The sequence below is a fragment of the Myxine glutinosa genome, chromosome 4 (genome assembly GCF_964187855.1).
Source record: "Myxine glutinosa chromosome 4, kmMyxGlut1.1, whole genome shotgun sequence".
Classification (NCBI taxonomy): domain Eukaryota; kingdom Metazoa; phylum Chordata; class Myxini; order Myxiniformes; family Myxinidae; genus Myxine; species Myxine glutinosa.
In genome coordinates, this window is record NC_136264.1 from 151,848,819 (window position 1) to 151,871,079 (window position 22,261).

Below are 22,261 nucleotides of genomic sequence, written 5' to 3' on the forward strand. Positions count from 1 at the left end.
AAGCCAGTACTATGGCCTGGTCTGCAATCTGATTTCTAAAAAGGGTTTTGCAATTGCCTGCGTGTGTGTTTGTGTATGCGTGTGCCCAGGTCATTTTTTTTTTTTTTTTTTTTTTTTTACCATTTGAGCATTTGTCATCAAATTTTCAACAAGCCTTTATTATGAGAATTTGGAGAAGACTAATGAATAATTGGGCTAAAAGGCGAAAGGGCAAAAGTCACTGCAAGTACAAATAGGCCTTATTAGCCCATGCGCGCGCAGCATGGGATGGCTGGGTTTTCTAATCGCTTCAATCTTTCTTTATTTACCATTTGGGCTTACGTCATCAAATTTTCAAAACCTTTATTATGACAATATGGAGAACAACAACAATAAAATCTACATTTTTTTTATCTGTTGGTTTTGTCAAGTTGAGTACAAAGTAGATGCGGATGGGCTTTGCATTTTGAGATGGTTTCTAGTTACCCTCACCCGAGAAGAGGGTATTGCATTTGAGTCCGTTTTTTGTCTGCTTGTCTGTTTGTCCGCACAGAATAAATATGATTTTCTCTGCAACAGTTGTTCCGATTGACAGGAAATTTTCACCATAGGTGCAACACCACATGTAGAATTTTCTAATGATAATTATGACGTCATAGGTCAAGTGGTATGGGCGCCATCTTGGAAAAACCGAAACATTTTGCACCTCTATATCTCTGAAAGCACTGCATAGAAAAAATTGAGACATTGCTCATTGCAAACAACTCTCCATGGGGAATAAAATATGTTGATGACGTCATAGGTGCCTCCATTATGACATCATAGTTTGACAAGTACAAAACTTCATCCAATGAAGGTGAAATTTCTTGAGCATAATCTCGGGATAAATTGGTGGAGAAAAAAACTAATAATTATGACGTCATCGGTCAAGAGGTATGGCCGCCATCTTGGAAAAACCAAAAAAAATTGCACCTCTATATCTCCAAAAGCGTTGCATAGAAAAAATTGAGACATGGCTCATTGTAAAGAACTCTCCGTGTAGAATAACATATGTTAATGATGATATCATAGGTGCCTCCATTATGACGTCATAATTCGACAAGTACAAAACTTCATCCGATCAAGATGAAATTTCTTGAGCATCATTTAGGGATAAATTGGTGGAGAAAAAAAACAAAACAATGACGTTATCGGTCACGTGGTTCGGCCGCCATATTTGTTTTAACACAAAAGCCTTTAAAAAAACCCTGAAAACACGTCCTGGCAAGGGTCTGCAGTCTTTGATTGCTCTTTCTTGTTTATTATGCAATGTGTAAACAGAAGGTTGTTTCATGACAGATGGAAAAATAGACAAAAACAATGTTGGAAAGTGACAGCAAGAGGATCCCACCATTGGAAGCAGCTGCCAGGCCTCATTGCTGGGAGCGAACATGGTGTAGACACCCTCCCCCTCCAGCTTGAGCTGGAGCTCCGACTGGTTCGAGTAGCTCTTAGTGAGGAGTGCGCCGACCTTCCCTAAGGTTTCGTGCATGTTGACTATTGGTGAGACTTGGGGAAGGAAGTGGAAAAAAATCTCAGGTTATTATTCTGGAGATGGTTCACTTAACGTGTTGGTGTTGCTGTAAAAAGAGATTGCATGTTATATTTTCGATGATCTCTGCATTTCCATCATCGAGTAAAGAGCTTGGCAAATATACGCGATTCAAACATAATCACCTTTCTCCACCACTGTCAACTCAAATATTGCGCGCAGGTGTGCGCAAAAAACACCGGTCTGTACCGAGTATGTTTTCCCTCACTCAAGCAAATCAAAACAGTGTCTTCTACAAGTTTCAAAACCAGAAAGAATGTAAAACGCTAGTTTGGTGGGTCATCATGGTCCTTCAATGTTCCTCATGTGCTATCTATATGAAACCGGTTGGTAAAATGTTAACCAGCACCGAAAGGTAACAGAGTCCCTTTGGAGTTAGGGAGTTGGCCATGTCCATTGGGAAGCGGAACTGACGGAAGTTTAGGGGGCATGGCGTCTAGGGCTGAGAAAACGGAGACGGCCATGTCATCATGGGGAAGCCTGTACGAGGCTGCACGGTGTGTCATCCTTGGAGGGTAATTCCGGAGTAGATCTTGGTTTTGGAGGAAATACAACACGTGTTTGGCCACCACCACTTTTGCCTTGCCTTTGCCACAGTTTTGTGTTGACTAACTCTGTTTTTCTGATTAAAGTTCCAAAGTTTTCTTTTGCGACTCTACAGCAAAATTATTCCAGATGAACTAACTCCGAATGAAGTTGTGTGTCTGAGTCTACCGGGAAACATATATGTTCAGCAATTCCCACTCCTCCAATGCCACCACATCCCAGTATGTGGCACCTTCGGTCCAGGTTCAGAAAAGAGGAGATCCATATATGTCAAAGGACATTGCCATCACAGGTGTTCTCTTCAAAACCCATCTTCCATATTGAACGGTGTAATGATTCGAGCATCCACTCCGAGTCTGGAAAGTAAGCGAATGAAACCCCAGCCAAGTCATAACAAAGACTATTAAAATGGTACGTGCTGCTTCCTTGGTTGACATTCAGCATCTAAAAGGTTAAGAGCACAGACAATCTCAAAAGGAATTGGCATCTATGGGGAAGAGGAAATTTCTCCTGATGAAATGTCCCGCTTAATGCGGTCGGTGAAAAAGGTGGCACCTTGTTGTGGCATCGCTGGTACCCAGAGTGCTCCGAGAAGTGATGGATCTTCCCCCAAGTACAGTGGCTATATTTATCTCGTCTAATGGCCCTGTGTTGTCTCATGTATTCGTCTGTATGTCCATGTTGTGAGATGTGTGTGTGTGTGTGTGTGTGTGTGTGTGTGTGTGTGTGTGTGTGTGTGTGTGTGTGTGTGTGTGTGTGTGTGTGTGTGTGTCAGCTCCACTACGAGCCTTACTTCCTGAAAAAAAAGGAAGTACAATTTTACCAAATAATTAAGAAAATGGCAAGAGGATCCCACCATTAGAAGCAGCTGCCAGCAAAAAAACTAAATCATATCTAGTGCCCTTAAGTTGTCTCCTCAACTCCATATTGTGTTGATATTCCCAAACCGTTTTCCATATCTTTATCAAGTGAAGTGTTTCATTGCCCTTTATGCCCTCCTGCATGCGTCGCAGTACTTACTAGCCGTACATCCCTCGATGTTCTTGACTCGTTCGTAGCCAGGACAACATTCGTAGGAAACCACCCTGCGGAAGTGGCGTGGGAGGACAAGGACAATGACTTGAAATTGTCATCACATCACCAGATATTTGCAGAAACTTGACAGCATGTTCACTCAAACTCGGATTCACCTCTGTGCGTACTCCACTTGATCTCACCACCCGCTAAACGTGGAATTCAATTTCAACAGAAACACTCGTTCTAATATTAAACATCAATACTTAGACCGTTATTCTTATCCAAATGCGTGAAGACATTTTCTCATTGAGATTCTTAACCATAGTTGGGTGTTCTTAACCATAGTTGGGTGTTCTTAACCATAGTTGGGTGCACCACGCCTTGTCAACAAACCTTAAAAAAACATTTTTAGAGACCTGATAGATCAAATTGGTGTATGCTTCTTACAGATTAGTCTTCTCTGCAAGCTTTTCAGATCTCAAACTTCAAAGAAAAATGTTACATGGTACATGTAAAATTTATTTTTGGAGAAATCATGGAATAAAAGTTACCCATCTTTCACATTTTCTGTAGCAAAAAGTTATTGTCAAATTCCAAACAAATTCATACACAGCAGAGACAATGGATATACAAGTACTTAGTAAAACAAGGAGAAAAAGACATAAAATAACACAGCCTTTCCTGGCGAGGAAATCTGCGGCTTCTGCTCCATGACTGGCCCTGCAAAATCTGCAGGAACGCGCTGCCACGTTCTATCAGAGGCGGCCATAACAACGACACGAGAGGGATTATCAGCATCAGTTTTACACGGATCACATGCTTTTACCATGCTTTTACCATATCACATGCTTTTATCATCCTTTTACCATAACACATGCTTTTGCGCTCGATGCTCAAGCCCCGGCCACCACAACAAACTCCGAGCTAAACTCTTTGTTTTGACCAAACCCAAATTACCCTCATGCAACTCATTGAGACAGCGCTGACGTAAAGCAGCAGGAATGACCACCCTCATGCCCCACATTACACAACCTTGAGCTCGGACGCCCGTGATACATATGGAGCATATTCTGACGTCGAGGGCAACTCGCGCCAAGCACCTGATGAAACAACCTGCGCAACACGTGACAGCACAGGATCACGACGAATGGCAGCGGCCACTTCCGCAGCGATAACCGGACCAGATTCAATCTGTTCCAACATGAACACCTCAACCTCGTCTGCAGGTTCGGCACCGGACTTTGTAGACTGCAATCGAGACAGGCCATCACAGTTAGCGTGCCGTTCAGAAGCACAAAATTTGATTTCATAGTCGTACGCACTGAGGACAAGACACCATCTCTGTAGCCGAGCGGCGATAGTCACTGGAATGCCTTTCTGAGGATTAAACAAGAACTGAAGCGGCTGATGATCAGTTTGTAGGAGAAAATGCCGACCTATCATGTACTGGAAATTTCGACACGCCCCATACCAAACTCAGCGCCTCACGCTCAATCTGAGCAAAGTTCTGCTATGCGGTGACAAAGCACGTGACACAAAACATACCAGACGCTCAGCACCGTCACTCATTACCTGAGACAAGACGGCACCGATGCCGCAGGAAGAGCTGTCACACGCCAGAATGAGAGGACGTGAAGGTTCGTAATCTGCGAGTACCGTGTCTCCAGTAAGGTGAGCTTTGACTCATTCGAATGCTGCTTCTTCCGTCGAACTCCACCTCCAACAAACATCTCGACGCAGCATGCGAGTCAGTGGAGAAAGCTCAGTGCTTAGGTTGCTGACATACCTCTCGTAATACTGAGCAAGCCCAATGAAGGAACGAAGCTGAACTTTGTCCCTTGGGCTGGGCATGTCGGCTATAGCGTCGACTTTCTGAGGGGCTTTTGTCAGCCCCTCTTGGGTGATGACATGCCCCAGGTACTCCACTCGCTTCTGAAAGTATAAGCATTTGTCCTTGTTCAAGTGAAGACCATGAGCAGCTAATTTAGACATCACCTTTTCAATGTTCTCAAGATGTTGTTCGGCCATGGCGCCCACAATGAGGATGTCATCCAAGTAGCATTTTGCAGGTAAGTCAGTATATAGACGATCCATCACCTTCTGCCACATTGCCGGAGCCGATACGATCCCGAAACAAAGACGGGTATCCTGATACATACCGACACGTATTGACGGTAAGGTGGTGATGATCCTCCGGTGCAATCTCAAGATGAAAGTACGCATCGCGCGAGTCCAATTTCGTGAAGTACCGACTCCCCGCCAACTTTGAATATATCTCGTCAATGGATGGCAATGGATACTGCTCCACACAGAGGTTGGGGTTAACAGTCGCTTTAAAATCACCACACAGGCGAATACCTCCAACCCGCTTAAGCACTGTGACCACAGGCATTGCCCACTCGAGAGTGTTCTACCGGTTCAATGACCCCAATATTTTCCAATCGATCGAGCTCCGCTTTGACCCGATCGCGAAGGGCATATGGCACCGGTCGAGGCTTCCAGAATCGCGGACTGACACCCTCCTTCAGGTGCAGGTGACCTTGAGCACCTTTGAGCTTCCCAAGTTCAGGCCCGAATAGAACATGGTGTTTTTCCAAGATCCCCTCCAAGCGTGAAGGAGACGGAAATGACGTATGGACACTGTAAATGTTTGCCCATTCCAGACGAATGGCGTGCAACCAATCACGACCAAGGAGAGATGGTCCAGAACCATCAACCACATGCAGGGGCAACACCACATGCTGGTCCCGATAACGAACCAATACATCCATCAAGCCTAAGGTCTTTATCATCTCCCCTATGTAAGTACGAAGGGTAGTGTGTATTGAGGCTAAGACCTGACAACCCAACTGACGCCAGATCCATTTACTCACGAGACTGACTGATGCCCCAGTATCCACTGTGAAGTTGACTGGCCTGCCATTCACACTGACAACCACCGCAAAGGTGTGCTTCACAGCTGAAGTCATCGGAAACACACCCTGTTGATCAAACTCACTGCCAGCCCCGACCACATCAACCGATGACGGTGCTCAGCCCCGACAGACCCTCCACACAAGGCCCGTCTTACCACACCAGTAACACACCACATTCCAAAATGGACAGCTCCCACGAAAATGTGAACCACCACATCCCTGACAAGGCTGCTGCGGTAGTTGTCCCTGTAACGCACTGCTTGCACGAACCAGGGAAAAAGAAGAAGAACCTCCCTTATCCGCCGACCCAGTTGGAGAATTGCGAGCACGTGACCCTCCCGTAGAAGCATTGCAAACACGTGACCCTCCCGCACCTATGGCATTAACAGCCGAGTCCTCCCCAACAATGGCGCAAACAACCTTACTAGCTTGTTCCACAACAGCCGCAGTTTCAACCACTTTAGCAAACGTAATCTCTTCAAACATCATCCCTAAAATTGACGCGACCATCTTCTCATCTCGCAACCACGCGATAAAACGATCCTTCAATCTTTGTGATCGTTCATCGTCACCAAAACGACAATCCCCCGCCAGATGCTTCAGCATGGCCACAAAATCAGCTACCCTCTCATCGGGAAACCGAACCAGGTTGTCGAACTCATACCGCGATAACAGCATCATCCGACATCCTCGCCGGCGAAATCAAGTCACACAGCAAACGGAAAACCTCCGCCAAGAGGGACGATAGAAGTATCGCTTTCTGCTTCCCCGCTTCGTCGATGTCGTTAGCGATGAAATAAAAGCTCAGCTGCTGCGCAAAAAGTTCAAAGTTGTCCCCAGCATACTCCGGGACCTTTCCATACAACGTAGCCGTGGTCCGAAAATTCCTTGTTGCCAATTGTAATGTTTTTGTTATAAAGATGCGGACATGCAGAGAGCATCAAGCACCATCTCTATTCCAGGCAACGGCAACGGCAACACAGGCCTCAATTGGCCCACGGCACTTCAGGTACAAGCAGGAGATTGATGTCGAAGGCCTACCTGATGACAGCCTTCATACCGTTCATCATACCTTCCTAATGGAGATGCTTCTCTGTGCACGGTCGATCAAGTTTACCTACTAGGACCCAGATCACTCATGAACTTCCACCGGTTCATCCCTCGCTGGTGTCTTGTTGCACTGTTCCTGCAGTGAATGATCCAGGCATACGATGAATACAACCTTACGTGTATACGTAAGCTGTAGTCGGGTAGTCTTCACCCCAACTCGCTTTATACGAAGAACATACCTCACTGATGATGGCTAGCCACACACTGAAGGTACTGAGGAATGATGCACCGCAAACCGCGGCGGTGAAGTTGGTGGTGGGACCGCGCGAGGCATGCTGGGAGGGAGCTCGGGGTGCTGGGGCTGGTGCTGCTTGTACGCTGTGAGATTTCTGTGGGATGGATGCTTGGACACGTACGCTGCTCTCTGCAAGTGTCATCTCGTATTTATGAACACCAGGGACACTGCAACAGTGTGGGGGTTGAAAGGGTAGGGACGGGAATGGGGTTTCACATGGGGTGGCGCCTACCCTCCACACCTATCTCGGATTAAATGCTTTTTTATGGCACATATTGAACTATTATGCATGTGAAGCGCGGTGCTACGCGCGCTTGCTTGTACAACAAGAAGGAAGCGGACAACGCGGTGAGTTTAAGAGTCTTTATTAAACGAGCTCAACTGTAGCACTTGCGCGCGCCGGGCTGCGAGCCCGGTGTATATCCCGCGGCCACGCCTACCCCTCGGGCGTGGCCGCCACCCACTTGGTGCGTGGAATGATGCCCTCACGCCAGTGAGCTTTCGTGTCCGCCACACGCGCCCCCCCAGAATTCCCGCGCACCTGGAGGGCCAGTTTGCGGGGCAAACGGATGACCCGGCCGAAGCGCCCTCTGGCGACCGGCGGCGTCCGGGGTGCAGGGATGCCAGCTGGGATGCCTCCGGCTGCACCCGGGATGGGTGCAGGACCGGGGGGCGGCGTGCCGGCGGGACTGGGAGGTGCCGGGGGTCCGCCCGCAGGGGGGCGGCCCCGACGCGGGGGCCGAGCCACCGGCGGTGGGTGGTCAACGTCGAGGTGGGCCGGTTTGAGGCGATCCACCGAGACGCGGTCGGGAGTACCGCCGATGTCCAAGGTGAAATGTTTCACCCCGGTCTCCAGCACGTGGAAAGGCCCGTAGTACGGGGGCCGCAGTGGTGTCCGTCGTGCCGGACGAAGACGTACTCCACGGTGCGAAGCTCCGGGGCGACGTGCGTAGGCGGGTGCCCGTGGTGCGCCGTCGGCACCGGGGCGAACCTCCGGGCTGTCTCCTGCAGCGCGGAGCGCTCCTGCGCCGCGGACCATGGTGCCGTGGGGTCGGGGAGGAACTCGCCCGGCACCCGCAGCGGTTGTCCGAAGACCAACTCCGCCGCGGATGCGTGCAGGTCGTCCTTGGGCGCCGTCCGGAGGCCCAGCAGGACCCAGGGGAGCCTGTCGACCCAGCCGCCGTCACAGAGGGTGGCCCGGAGCGCGGCCTTCAACGAGCGGTGGAAACGCTCGCACAGGCCGTTGGCCTGGGGGTGGTAGGCCGTGGTTCGGTGCAGCTGGACCCCGAGCCCCCGCGCGACCGCCCCCCAGAGCTCCGAGGTGAACTGGGGGCCGCGGTCGGACGATATGTCCGAGGGGGCGCCGAACCGGGCGACCCAGGTGGCGATGAACGCCTGTGCGACGTCCGCCGCCGTCGTCGCCGCCAAAGGCACGGCCTCCGGCCACCGGGTGGTGCGGTCCACCATTGTCAGGACATGGGTGAAACCCCGCGAGGGGGGCAGAGGTCCCAGCAGGTCCACGTGTACGTGGTCGAACCTTCGTTCCGGCACCGTGAACGGGGCCAATGGGGCCTGGGTGTGCCGGTGCACCTTCGTGCGCTGGCACGCGAGGCACGTCCTGGTCCAGCCGCGGACGGCCTTCCGGAGGCCATGCCAGACAAACTTGTCGGTGACCAACCTCTGGGAGGCCTTCGTTCCCGGGTGGGACAGGCCGTGGATGGCGTCAAAAACCTGGCGCTGCCAGCCCGCGGGCACGATGGGGCGAGGCCGCCCGAGGGAGACGTTGCACAAGAGGGCCGCGCCGTCGAACGGCACCTCGGTGACGCGGAGTCCCGTGATGGCGGTCCGCAAGGCCTGGACGCCGGGGTCGGCGGCCTGGTCCGCTGCCATCCGGGCATAGTCGATGCCAAGGTGGACTGCGTGGGCGACGGACCGGGAAAGGCAATCCGCCACCGGGTTGTCCTTCCCCGCGACGTGCCGGATGTCCGTCGTGTACTCGGACACGGCCGAGAGGTGACGCTGCTGCCGGGCCGACGACGGCTCGGTGACCTTGCCCATCGCGAAGACCAGTGGCTTGTGGTCGACGAAGGCCGTGAACGCACGGCCCTTGAGCAGATGGCGGAAGTGCCTGACCGCCAGGTGAAGCCAGAGCAACTCGCAGTCGAAGGTACTATAGCGGTGTTCGGGCGGGCGAAGCTGCCGGCTGAAGAACGCCAGCGGTTGCCAAGCACCACGCACCCATTGCTCATGCACCGCGCCCACCGCGTAGTCCGAGGCGTCGGTGGTGAGGGCGATCGGTGCATCGGGCGCCGGGTGCGCGAGCATGGTGGCGTTCGCCAAGGCGAGCTTCGCGCCTGCGAACGCCGCGTCCATCTGCTTGGTCCAGGTAACGTCACCTTTGCCCGGCTTCCCTCGGAGGGCCTCGTGCAAGGGGCGCAGGAGCTGTGCGATGCGGGGCAGGAACCGATGGTAAAAGTTTACCATGCCCAGGAACTCCTGGAGCCCCTTGATCGTGCGGGGGTGCGGAAGCCCCTTCACCGCCTCCACCTTGGCCGGTAGGGGGACGGCCCCGTGCCTGGTGACGCGGTGCCCCAAAAAGTCGATGTCGGCGACGCCGAACCGGCACTTGGCGGGGTTCACGATGAGGCCATGCTGGCCCAGACGTTCGAAGAGCGTGCGGAGATGGTGAAGGTGCTCTTCGCGGGACGCGCTGGCGACGAGGATGTCGTCCAGGTAGACGTACACGAAATCCAAGTCGCGCAAGACGCTGTCCATGAGTCGCTGGAACGCCTGAGCCGCATTCTTCAAACCGAAGGGCATCCAAAGAAATTCGAACAGTCCGAACGGCGTGATGACCGCCGTCTTCGGGATGTCCTCCGGCCTGACGGGGACCTGATGGTAGCCGCATATGAGGTCCACCTTCGAAAAGAAGGACATGCCCGACAACCGGGCGGAGAAGTCCTGGATGTGGGGGACGGGGTAGCGGTCGGGGGTGGTGGCGTCGTTGAGGCGCCGGTAGTCCCCGCACGGTCACCATCCCCCGCCGGGCTTTGGCACGATGTGAAGCGGCGACGCCCAAGCACTCTCGGAGCGCCGCACGATGCCGAGCCGCTCCAGCGTAGCGAACTCCGCTTTAGCCACCGCGAGCTTCGTCGGCTCGAGGCGGCGTGCCCGGGCATAGACCGGTGGCCCGGCGATGGGGATGTGGTGTTCCACCCCGTGCTTGACGGCCCCCGCCGAGAAGGTGGGCCGCGTAAGGACCGGGAAGCTGGCGAGGAGGCGGGTGAAGTCGTCCGCTGCCGGAAGCGTACAAACTAACCTCGCCGGGACTGAACCGCTCAGCAAGCCGCTTGGCGAGCCGGTCGGTGAGCCGCTCAGTGAGCCGCTCAACGAGCTGCTCAGCGCGCAAGCAAGCGAGCTGAACGTTTCAGCCTGGACGAGACGTCTGTTCTTCACATCTACCAACAACCCGTGTGCACAGAGGAAGTCCGCACCGAGCAGTGCCATGGGGACACTAGCGGTTACAAATGTCCACTCGAAGCGTTGCCTTCCAAACCGCAGGGAGAGGCAGCGCTTCCCGAATGTGCGTATGGGTGTTCCGTTCGCGGCAAGCAACGCGGGGCCCCGGCCTGTGGTGTGCTTGTTGGACGTAGAGGCAGGAATAACGCTCACCTGTGCCCCCGTATCGCATAGGAAACGGCACCTGGACAAGGTGTCCATTATAAAAAGAAGGCTGCCGGAATGGCCGACGCTCAGGGCCGCTACCGAGCGCCGGCTTTGTAGTTTCCCGACTTGCCGAAGGAGCACGGCGGGCAACAAGTCCTCGCCTTGTGGCCAAACCTGGCGTGGAAATGGCACCAGGTTTGCGGCGAAGGCGGAGGCCGCGGTTTTCGCGGTGGTGGTGGGCGTGGCGTGGCGGCGGCCACGCGGCGTGCCTCAGCCTCGGGATCCCCGAGGTGTGGTGCATCAGCATCAGGGTCAGCCTTGGGATGCGCGACGGCCGCGCCAAAACTCGCCTGCGCGTCCAAAGCCGCGAAGTACCTGTCGGCCTCGGCAGCGAGAGCCCGGGGTTCTGTCGTCACAGAACCGGCCAACGCGAGGCGGACTCGTGCCGGCAGCTGGCGTCAAAATAACGCCCGGACTAGAGCGTTCGGGGTTTCGTCGCCCATCAACAACAGCATATGGTCCATGCGGACCGACGGTCGCGTGTCACCGAGCTCGGGGAGGTCCAGGAGGCGGTCGGCCCGTGCGTCCACCGTGAGGCCGAACGTGGCGAGGAGGAGACGCTTGATCGCCTCGTACCTGCCGTCGGCCGGTGGGTTCCTCAGGACTGACACGATGCGGGCGGCCGTGCCGGGCCCGTGGGAAGCGACCACGTGGCAGTACCTGGTCTCGTCCACCGTGATGCCTCAAAGTCGGAACTGGGCTTCTGCCTGCAGGAACCAGACTTCGGCTTGCGTCTCCCAGAACCCGGGGAGTTTCATTTGGACCGTGTTGTTTGCCATTGCGATGGCGTATTCGGGTGGTCAGCGACGGTGGACCAGAATGTCGGAGGGTCACCAATGAAGCGCGGTGCTACGCACGCTTGCTTGTACAACAAGAAGGAAGCGGACAACGCGGTGAGTTTAAGAGTCTTTATTAAACGAGCTCAACTGTAGCACTGGCGCGCTCCGGGCTGCGTGCCTGGTGTATATCCCGTGGCCACGCCTACCCCTCGGGCGTGGCCGCCGCCCACTTGGTGCGTGGAATGATGCCCTCACGCCAGTGAGCTTTCGTGTCCACCACACATGGATATTTTTATTTCACATTCAGCCTGTGTCTGTTGCGTCCTTCATTGCGAGTTGCATGCCTGCGCTGCTGATGCAGTGCCCCCTGTAGGTTAGAGCCGGGATTTGGAATTTGGCCACGATGCTGGTGCTCGCTTGCCTACCCTTCATGAAGGACACTGTGGGATATTTACCTTTCACCAACTAATGCCAGCAGGCAGGATGCTCAGCTTAACATCCATCTGAGGGATGGCACACTCATTGATGCCTTGCTCTGCCTGCGAAATAATAGGATGATGGTTTGTAGCCAAGCAGAGATTTGAACCCAGGCCAGCCAACTCAGAGGAAAGTGTACATCCACACCACGTCCACCACACCACCAATAAAGGAGTTAACTCCACTCAGGTAGCTGTCTGTCAGAGTGCAAGAGGTGGGGATTTGTTCTACCTGAGATGGGTATTTGTTCAAATGCCTTGGGGTTTCATCTGTAGCAGTGATTGGTAGAAGGCCTCGGGTGATGTTCGGTGGAAGACATCGGGGAAAAGATGGTTAAAACAACCCAGCTCCAAGAGACAGTGAGGGAGGAAGGGGATATGAAAGTGAGCAGAAGGTGTGTGAGCAAGCAGAAGAGGTGAGAGCCGGCAGGAGAGGCGATATCCGGCAATAGAGATGAGAGCTGGCAGGTGAGGTGAGAGCCGGCAGAAGAGGTGAGAGAGGCAGGAGGTGAGATCCGGCAGGAGAGGTGAGAGAGGCAGGAGGTGAGATCCGGCAGGAGAGGTGAGAGCCGGCAGGAGAGGTGAGAGCCGGCAGAAGAGGTGAGAGAGGCAGGAGGTGAGATCCGGCAGGAGAGGTGAGCTCCGGCAGGAGAGGTGAGAGCCGGCAGGAGAGGTGAGAGCCGGCAGGAGAGGTGAGAGCCGGCAGAAGAGGTGAGAGAGGCAGAGGTGAGATCCGGCAGGAGAGGTGAGATCCGGCAGGAGAGGTGAGAGAGGCAGGAGGGGTGAGAGCCGGCAGGAGAGGTGAGAGCCGGCAGGAGAGGTGAGAGCCGGCAGGAGAGGTGAGAGCCGGCAGGAGGGGTGGGAGCCGGCAGGAGGGGTGGGAGCCGGCAGGAGGGGTGTGAGCCGGCAGGAGGGGTGGGAGCCGGCAGGAGGGGTGGGAGCCGGCAGGAGGGGTGGGAGCCGGCAGGAGAGGTGGGAGAGGCGAGAGCCGGCAGGAGAGGTGAGAGCCGGCAGGGGAGGTGGGAGAGGCAGGAGAGGTGAGAGCATTGTAGAAGAGACGAGAGCGGGAAGAAGAGGAAAACGTGGGCAGAAGGGGTGAGAGAGGGTCGAGAATGAGGCAAAACCACAGACTGCGAGAGAGCAAAGTGCGCAGAGGAAGCTTTAGCGCTGACGGTGCATTTTTCGGCTCTGTGACAGGTTGATGCAGCCAGTGATCTCCCCGACCAACGGCCTTCGCCTTCCGCGCGATTCTGTTTCCAAATATCAGGAGACCGAGTTCCTTTTATATATAGATAGGACTGTCAGGATAGTCTAGAGGTAAGAGCACTCGCACCTGAGCTGTCTAGGATGGATTTGAATCTCGGCCCGGCTATAAAGTATCATCCAGGTATTTCACAGGCAGGACCGGGCATCAAGGTGTGCGCCTTCCTTCAGATGAACGTTAAACCTGGCGTCTCGCCTGGTAGCTTCAGTCGGTGGATGTTAAAGATCCCACGGTGGCCATTGCTAAGTATATTTGAGCTATTACCGGAACCCTGGCTAAATTCAAAATTCCTGCACCCTTGGTAAAGCTTTGAGTGGCAACCTGTCGAGGATCATCACCTTAGCCAAAGAAACCGCTTTGGCAGAACAGACTCTGTGTAGGGCATTGCACATAAGGAGAAGAAGAGAATTATTTTAATGATTCGAATTTAATTCAACACTCACTTTTTCCCCATCACATACAATTACAGATTACAATCTCTGCTTGTGAGTCACCCCTTGCAGGGGAGGGTAGGACATTCAGCAGTCAAACCCACATAGCTGAGGCATGAGCTGGGATCCAACGTTAAAGTTCAAATATAAAACCTGTAACCAGTCTATTTCAATCCACTGCAGGACGAAGGCCTTATTCTCCTTGTGTTTATTATACTCCACACAATAGCCAAGTGTGCTTCACACTTCCGCCAAATGCGGTTTGGCAAGAGTCTGTGCTCTGTCCCCCAAATATTCCTAAAGGTCGCACAAGATCTGCCAGCAACCCTCTTCTGGTGAAACTGCCAAAATCTCGGCTCTCTGCTCACCTTCACTCTTTCATTCCTCTTTTCTCCCGCCTCTGGAACAAACCCCCTCACTCTCTTCAATCCCACTCCTCCCTCCAGGTCTTTAAAACAGCTGTTCACCACCATCTCTTATCTTCTCCCATCCAAAACCTTGATCTTTTCTACCCCCGCTAATTCACCCCAGATACACTTTTTTGAAATACCAACTTCTTTCTTGGAAGTCCTAGCAGTGTCCATGTGTTTTTCACCTCTCCCACCACCCCCCCCCCCATTCCCATGCCTCCTCCCCCAAGCCCTCTCCCTCCCACAGATCTCCCGATGTCCCTGCTCTCAAATGTTGTACTTGTGTGCTTCCCTCTCTCTCCTCATCTTGTCTCCCGCTCCTTTTATCATATGTTTTATGTTGTGTCAGTTTGTCTTTTTGTGATCAATGTTAGCTCTCACACGAGCCTCGATCTTGTATAAAAAAGAAAAAAGAAAAAAAAGTGAGCGGCCCCAGGGGAGAAACAAACAAGTCTATTCAACCGACCAAACACCTATCGCATTTAAATATAAACGTGTATGAAAACACGTGTTTTAGTCCATGCTTGCACCTGATTATTTCATGCATGGGGTGTTTTGACGATCCAGATGTTTTCTCCATGTATTAGCCTCATCTGTTCCCAAAGTGTCGGAAGAGGCTATTGCAATCGGTGTGAGATTGTGTGTGATTGTGTGTGGCAATACACAGATGTACTTGGATATTTGATGTAATCTATGTACCCCCTCCAGCGACACTGCACTAAATGCGAATTTCTCTTATTTCGTACTGGTCTAACATTTACAGAATTTAGGGTTTTTATTTTGATAAAATGTGTTCTTTGAATAGTTCCGAATAAGCTTACTACTTTACTATGTTATTGCAACCTAAGGTATTGCAAAGAGTGTGAATCTGACACAATTGTTGTGAATGTCACATCTGTGTTCATATGGTGTGAAAACATGTGTGGTTCCATGACTAGGAGGAACTATTTCAGTATAGTAGCCACATTTGTCCGACAGACAAAGTGTTCCTTTAAACTCACCTCCCTAAAACTATCCGGGATCCTCTTTGCAGTGGTTGTACCCCCCAACGCAAGTCGGGGGTCAAATCTTCCCTATTCTTCCCTGCTGCCCGGATTCGTCAGGGCAGCACGGTCATGGTCAGAGTGCCGATCGGTCACCATGGATCGGCCCTTTGCCTCTCCCTCTCTCCCTCTCTTGCTCTCACCCTCTCTCGCTCTCTCGCTCTCCCTCTCTCGCTCTCTACCTCTCTCCCCCGCCCTCTCTCACTCTCTCCCTCTCTCGCTCTCTACCTCTCTCCTCCACCCTCTCTCACTCTCTCACTCTCTCGCTCTCTCCCTCTCTCGCTCCCCCCTCTCTCGCTCTCTCCCTCTCCCTCTCTCGCTCTCTACCTCTCTCCCCCACCCTCTCTCACTCTCCCCCTCTCTCGCTCTCTACCTCACTCTTTCCTCTCTCCCTCTCTTCGCTCCCTCGCTCTCTCCCTCTCTCCCTCTCTCGCTCTCTGCCTCTCTGCCTCTCTCGCTCTCTGCCTCTCTCGCTCTCTGCCTCTCTCGCTCTCTGCCTCTCTCGCTCTCTGCCTCTCTCGCTCTCTACCTTTGTCGTGGCCCTGACTTTGTCAAGGCGGGGGTACACCATCCTAGATGTAGGGGATCTCTGGATCGCTCCTCAGAGATCAATCGGTTGTCTCCGTACTTGGTCAAGAAAACTGTCCGGAGCTATACAGCAACAACTCACCTCCCTTATTATAACTACAAGTGGGCACTCCAGCCAAGAGGGTGGGAGTACACTTGTCGGCCCACCTTTGGTGGGCAATGTGCTGCGGCACATTCTTGTAAATGCATTTTATAATTTTCGTCATTTTTGAAACACATTTTGTTGATCACAAAATATCATACCCCAATGTGATCGTATTTAAAGCAAGCAACACATTATTGTGACGTCTATTGTGATGACGTTTTCTACTGAGGCAAACGGCGTCAATGGAAAAAAAACATGTTCATTAACCATTTCATCATATATCGTATTTAAGCATTTTCATTCTTGATGGTTTTTCTATGGGCCAGAGAGCCCACTCAGGCCCAACATCAAAGACATGAAGAACGATTCAGCCGGGAAAAATGGGCACACCCAATTGGTCAGTGCCACAAACAATGGACGGGTGAAGGGAAAAACCGGCACACCCAATTGGTCAGTGTCACAACCAATTCATGAATGAAGAGAAAAATATGCACACCCAATTGGTCAGTGCCGCAACCAATCAATAAGTGAATATTGGCGACATAGCTACAGCCAAACAAGCTCTATTTATGATAGTAGATTAGGTCAGGTCAGGTATGGGGGCATGCGCTGGAGCAGCGCGTCGCCACATCCACTTTCCGACGGTACTCCAGGGGCCTCCGTCTGGCAATCCCCCAGGCTGATGCCTGGCCCATCCCTATCTCCTTGAGATGCCGATCAACCTGCTCCAACCACAAGGCACGCAGTCGGCCTCCTCCATTCACGAGGCTCCTTTGCTGAGAGTATCTGGTGAGCTGGATCAGCGTCTGGAAAATGAGCCACATGTCCATACAGCCACAGCCGACGCTCACAGACCATACAGGAAACAAATCTCATCTGAGTCTCTCTCAGCAACCGCTCGTTGGAAGCGAAGTCCGACCAGTGATAGCCAATGATTCTCCAAAGAGACTTGGTTTCAAAGGCATTAAGTATCATTCCCTGGCCCTTGGTAAGGGTCCACGTCTCGCATCCGTAGAGAAAGACTGGAAGCACCAAGGACTTAAAGACTCTGACTTTTCCAGGAAGAAGAAGAAGAAGTTCCCTGATTCGCCGACCCAGTTGAAGTCTTGCGAGCACGTGACCCTCCCGCAGCTATGGCATTAACAGCTGAGTCCTTCCCAACAATGGCACGAACATCCTTTCTCGCTTGTTCGACAACAGCCGCAGTTTCAACCGCTTTGGCAAACGTAATCTCTTCAAACGTTATCCGTAAAATTGATGCGACCATCTTCTCATCTCGCAACCCCGCGAATAGTCTAGTAGATTAGTCCATTTAATGACCTTTACTATTATAGAAAATCGCGTTATCGACTTCTACTCACCGCTAAAGGTTGATGACTTCGTCCAGTCTAAACAATGTCCCATAAGCTGTTAGGCTTAAGCACTTGGGAATATTGTCACAAGTTCAATGAGAACCAAGAAATGGCATATCACCAGTAGGTCAATCCAACGTCGTGTCCACGAAGTAATATGAGTCATAAATGGTCAGTACCCATGAAAATAATCTGCTCACTGTAAGGAGTTTGATGATCATGAACATGGATCATGGTCAGTTTGATGATCAGTTTGATGATGATCATGGGTGAAAGGAGCGAAATGTGAGGGGTTGTACAGTTGCTGGTGCTGGTGCTGGTTGAGGGACAGCTGCCCGTGCTGGTGCTGGTTGCATGCGCAGTACTCAGGTCATGTTCCGCAGGAGCAGGCTTCAACCTGTCAATGCTGACAGTACCATGTTCGCCATTGTAGTTAATAATGAAAAACTTGTCAGCCTGGCGGCTGACCTCAAACGGTCCATCATACGGGGGTTGAAGTGGCTTCCGCACCACGTTGTATCACACAAACACATGAGTACAACAATGAATGTCTGAAATGTCCTGGGCTTGCCTGTGCTGTAACCTGGCAGATGTAGGCTTCAGGTTTCTCACGTGTATCCATAGTCTATGTACATATTTGCTCGGATCCAAGTCGTGATTCAACTGAAACTGTTCTGGCAACTTGAGAGTCGTGCCAAAAACTAATTCAGCAGCACAGCAACTTAGGTCAGACTTAATAGCAGTCTGGATACCAAGCGAGGTGATTGGGAGACTCTCCATCAATCTTGTATTTGTATGGGCTTTCAGAGACGCTTTCAACTGTTGATTGAATTGTTCCATGAGTCCATTCGGTGATGGATGATAAGCTGTGGTTCGGGTTCTCCTACTGCCAAGTAGTTCCGACAGAGTTTGGAAAAGTGCTGATTTGAACTGATGAACTTGGCCTGTGGTTATTGTTGAGGGTGCACCGAATACAGCTACCCAATGTGAGATGAATGCTTGTGCTACTATCTCTGCAGTCTGGTCAGGGATGGGTATTGCGGCTGACCAATAAGTAAAACGATCAATGCTTGTGAGCAAGTATGTATTGCCGTCTGATGGAGGTTGAGGTCTAAGTACATTGATGTGGACATGGTCGAATCTGGTGTCCAGTGTAAAAACTATGCCAAGTGGAGACCTGATGTGTCAATGTACTTTGAATCTCTACCATGCCATGCAGGTCCTGGACCAGTCTTTGACGTCACGATTCCATCCCTGCCAGATGAAACGCTGTGTCTCTAAATGTTGAGTGGCTCTGATGCTAGATTGAGACAAATTGTGTCGAGCATCAAAAATTGCACATTGGTATTCGAAAGGGATTTAAGGGCAAGGATCACATGTGGAAACGTCACATGCAATCCTACCCCCAGAAGTATGAAGTGGTACTTCTTTGAACTGGGTTGCCATTGAATTGGTTCGCAGCCTTTGTAGCTCCTCATCACGCTGTTTGGCTTCAGCTATGATAACGAAATCGATGATCTTAGATGCATCCAGAGCATTTGCAACAACTCGGGAGAGTGCATCTGCTGCAGAGAGTTGTCTTTACCACAGATGTCCCTCAAGTCCATCATGAATTGGGAGATGAAATCAAGATGTCATACGACTCTTGGAGAGTGATGATTGTGTGCTGACTTGAGAGCATAGGTCAATGGCTTGTGGTCCGTACAGATAGAGAACGTCCTTCCTTCTAGCATATGCCAAAAGTGTTTGACACTCAGGCAAGCTGCTAGAGGTTCTTTCCCAAATGTGCTACATCTGGTCTCTGCAGGTTGGAAACGTTTTGAGAAAAGGAGAGTGGTTGCCAGATGTCATCTACATTCTGCTGCAAAACTCCTCCTACTCCCACATCTGATGCATCGACTAAGTGTCATAGTGGTGCTTCACCCTTGGGATGACCAATTAGTGGCATAGTGGTGCTTCATTCTTAGAAGTGGTGGTGCTTAGACTCAGCCAACCTCATTTTCACCTCTTCGAAGGAAGACTACTTTTTCATAGGGTGTGATAGGCTGATTTTTCTTATTCTTGTTACGTAGTATGTTCGCCAACGGCTGAGACACATCTGCACTGTTAGGGATGAAACACCTGTAAAACTTCACAAGGCCAGGAAACTCCCTGAACTTGGGTAGTGATGTGAGTTCAGGAAAGGCATGTACGATCTTGACTTTCTCCTCCAGTGGGCAGATACTGTGTTTGTCTACAATGTAGCCGAGGAAGGAGAGTGAAGGCAACTCAAACTTGCATTTGCTGAGATTGATGATAATGCCATAGTTATCAAGGCGCTCGAAAAGTTATCAAAGTCCATGAGTTATTTGCCCGAAGTTGTAAAGCAGCGAGTCGCAAGGCAAGAGAGTGTCTCCACACTCTAGATAAAGCCTTCATCCTCTCGTCCCTGGAAGCTGGAGTTCCTACAGCTCAGCAGCGAAGTGTGGGGAAAAATGATTGGTTAGCAACCAGATAAGAAAGTACGCCTCACTACTGCCATTGGTTGGACCAATAAATGGAACAACGTTCATCATTGGAAAGTACTGGAAAATTGCCACCGATGAAAAGTACTCTTCACTATTGTTACAGATGCTGGAGAGATCCAAATTGGCAGTCTTTACAACAGTGGTGCTGACGTGGCCCAGATAACTCCGAAAGGCCGGCGTGTCTATCAAAAGGTCACTGATGCAGTCCACAACACTCTGCCCGGATCTTTGTGCCCAGGATCAGTTTACCGTACCTGCGGGATGAATGAAGCAGTTGGGGAACGGTGCTTGCAGCTGCATAATGAATATTAATTGGCTGAGGGAACCAGCATTATGTGCCGCACCCTATATAATAGTCCATCAGACAAATTAATCACTTGGACTAATTTGCCCAGGAGTGCTATCTCAGACCAAATCTGAGCAGGATAAGTCAAGACACAATATCAACTCTTTCAAAAATTTATTATACAAGGAGGAAATTGGTGGGAGAAATGTCGGTTGGGGAGTTAAACTGGGAAATTAGTGGGAGAAATCAGGAAAGGCAAGCAATTGTTACAAATGTCAAGCACATATTAATTTATATTACCCCTACTTGATATTCCTGCCATCAAATGCCTTAAAACAATTACTTAGCACCTCTATGCAAATGGATCCAGACACCCAAACAAGTGAGAGAAAGGGCAGCAAGAAGGGTGAGAAAGAGATAGTGAGAGGTCTTCTACAAGCCCTGACACACTCACCTTGCTCAACCCTGGCTGTGATTGTAGTCACCCCAATGCTTGGCAGTTCTGGTTCACGTCCCGCTCACTCCCTCTGCCTTTCTTCCCTCCACTACATTAGCGTCCTGGTTGTGTGGGGACACTGGATGTTCTCGAGTTGAACGCATTGTACTGAGTGGTTGAGAGAGAATATCATCCGGTCTTGCCAGATGAGATGGGCAGCTACATGGTAGCGTGGAGACAGCCGGTGTGGGATAAAGGCACGCTGAGCATGATGTGTGCATCCGTGAGTAAAGTGCCAAAAGCCGTGGAGTGTATGAAAGAATGAGTTGAGGAAGAAGAAAGACATATAATGTCAGAAAGTGAAGAAGAAGAGAATGAAAGGCTGAAAGAAAAAGTTGAGAGAAAGGTGGGAAAGAAAAAGTTGAGAGAAAGGTGGGAAAGAAAGCGAGCGACTGTGTGAGCGAGCGAAGGAGCGAATCTGTAATCAGTGATCTGTAATCTCATTACAATCTCAATCTGTCTAATCTAAATCTCTGTGCAAATCTCCCCGAATGCGAATCTCCCATCTCGCTCTTTAAAAAATGGAAGGTTATGTCCCTCTGGTCTCCTCAAACCTGCCTTGTGTCCGATCTCACCCGAACCGCTATGTCTCTGATCTCCCCTGGACCACTGTGAAATCGGCTGCGTCTCACACTTTATTGATTCTCCTCATCTTGCAGATTCCAGGCCCCACGTTATTTTCCGTTTTTTTTGTATACTGATTTGAGGCTCGTGAAAGAGCTGACATTTACTTCACAAACAAATCAACTAGACAAACAAAATATATAAAAAGAGGGAGCGGAAGACAAGAGAAGGGGAAGCACACAAACACTTGAGAGCACACAACATTTAAGAGCAGGGAGATGTGTGGGAGGGAGAGGGCTTGGGGGGAGGAGGCGTGGGAAGGGGGGGGGGGGGGTAGGTCAGGTCCCTCCTTTGGTGATGCAATTCAGTGCATCAAAAAAGAATAAAGGACCGGGTCTTCGCTTTTTGCCCGCCAATGCAGTTTCATTGGGCAGCTCTCAAATGGGAAGTAGCCGTGGCAGGGGGTTTGGGAGCATTTCAATGACTTCTCTGATGGGGAGGATCACAACCCATATCTATCCACATGAAAACGATGTATTCTTAATCACTAAACAGAATACTATGGCATTCCTAGCTTCAAAACCTAGGTGCATGTGCGTTGTCCTTCCCAGGGCTCACAACAGTTAGGTTTGGGGTGGGCAGAGGTTTGGGGTGGGCAGCAGCTTGCGGCAGCTTGAGGTTGAGGCAGCTTGAGGCAGCTTGAGGTTTGGGGTTGAGGCAGCTTGAGGCTAAGGCAGCTTGAGGCAGCTTGAGGCTAAGGCAGCTTGTAGCAGCTTGAGGCAGCTTGAGGCTAAGGCAGCTTGAGGCAGCTTGAGGCAGCTTGAGGCTAAGGCAGCTTGTAGCAGCTTGAGGCAGCTTGAG

The 22,261-nt window shown here is 51.3% G+C and overlaps 1 protein-coding gene across 2 annotated transcripts in view; it reads right to left on the minus strand.

The window, feature by feature from the left end:
- Positions 1-22,261, minus strand: part of LOC137425417 (transforming growth factor-beta-induced protein ig-h3) — a 59,500-nt gene that overhangs the window by 25,313 nt on the left and 11,926 nt on the right. For both annotated transcript variants that reach the window (XM_078776629.1, XM_068113841.2), the window contains exons 3-4: positions 3,137-3,201; positions 1,370-1,527 (exon numbers count right to left, since the gene is read on the minus strand). In XM_078776629.1, coding sequence (XP_078632755.1) covers positions 1,370-1,527; positions 3,137-3,201 — 223 coding nt within the window. The remainder of the gene's footprint in view (positions 1-1,369; positions 1,528-3,136; positions 3,202-22,261) is intronic.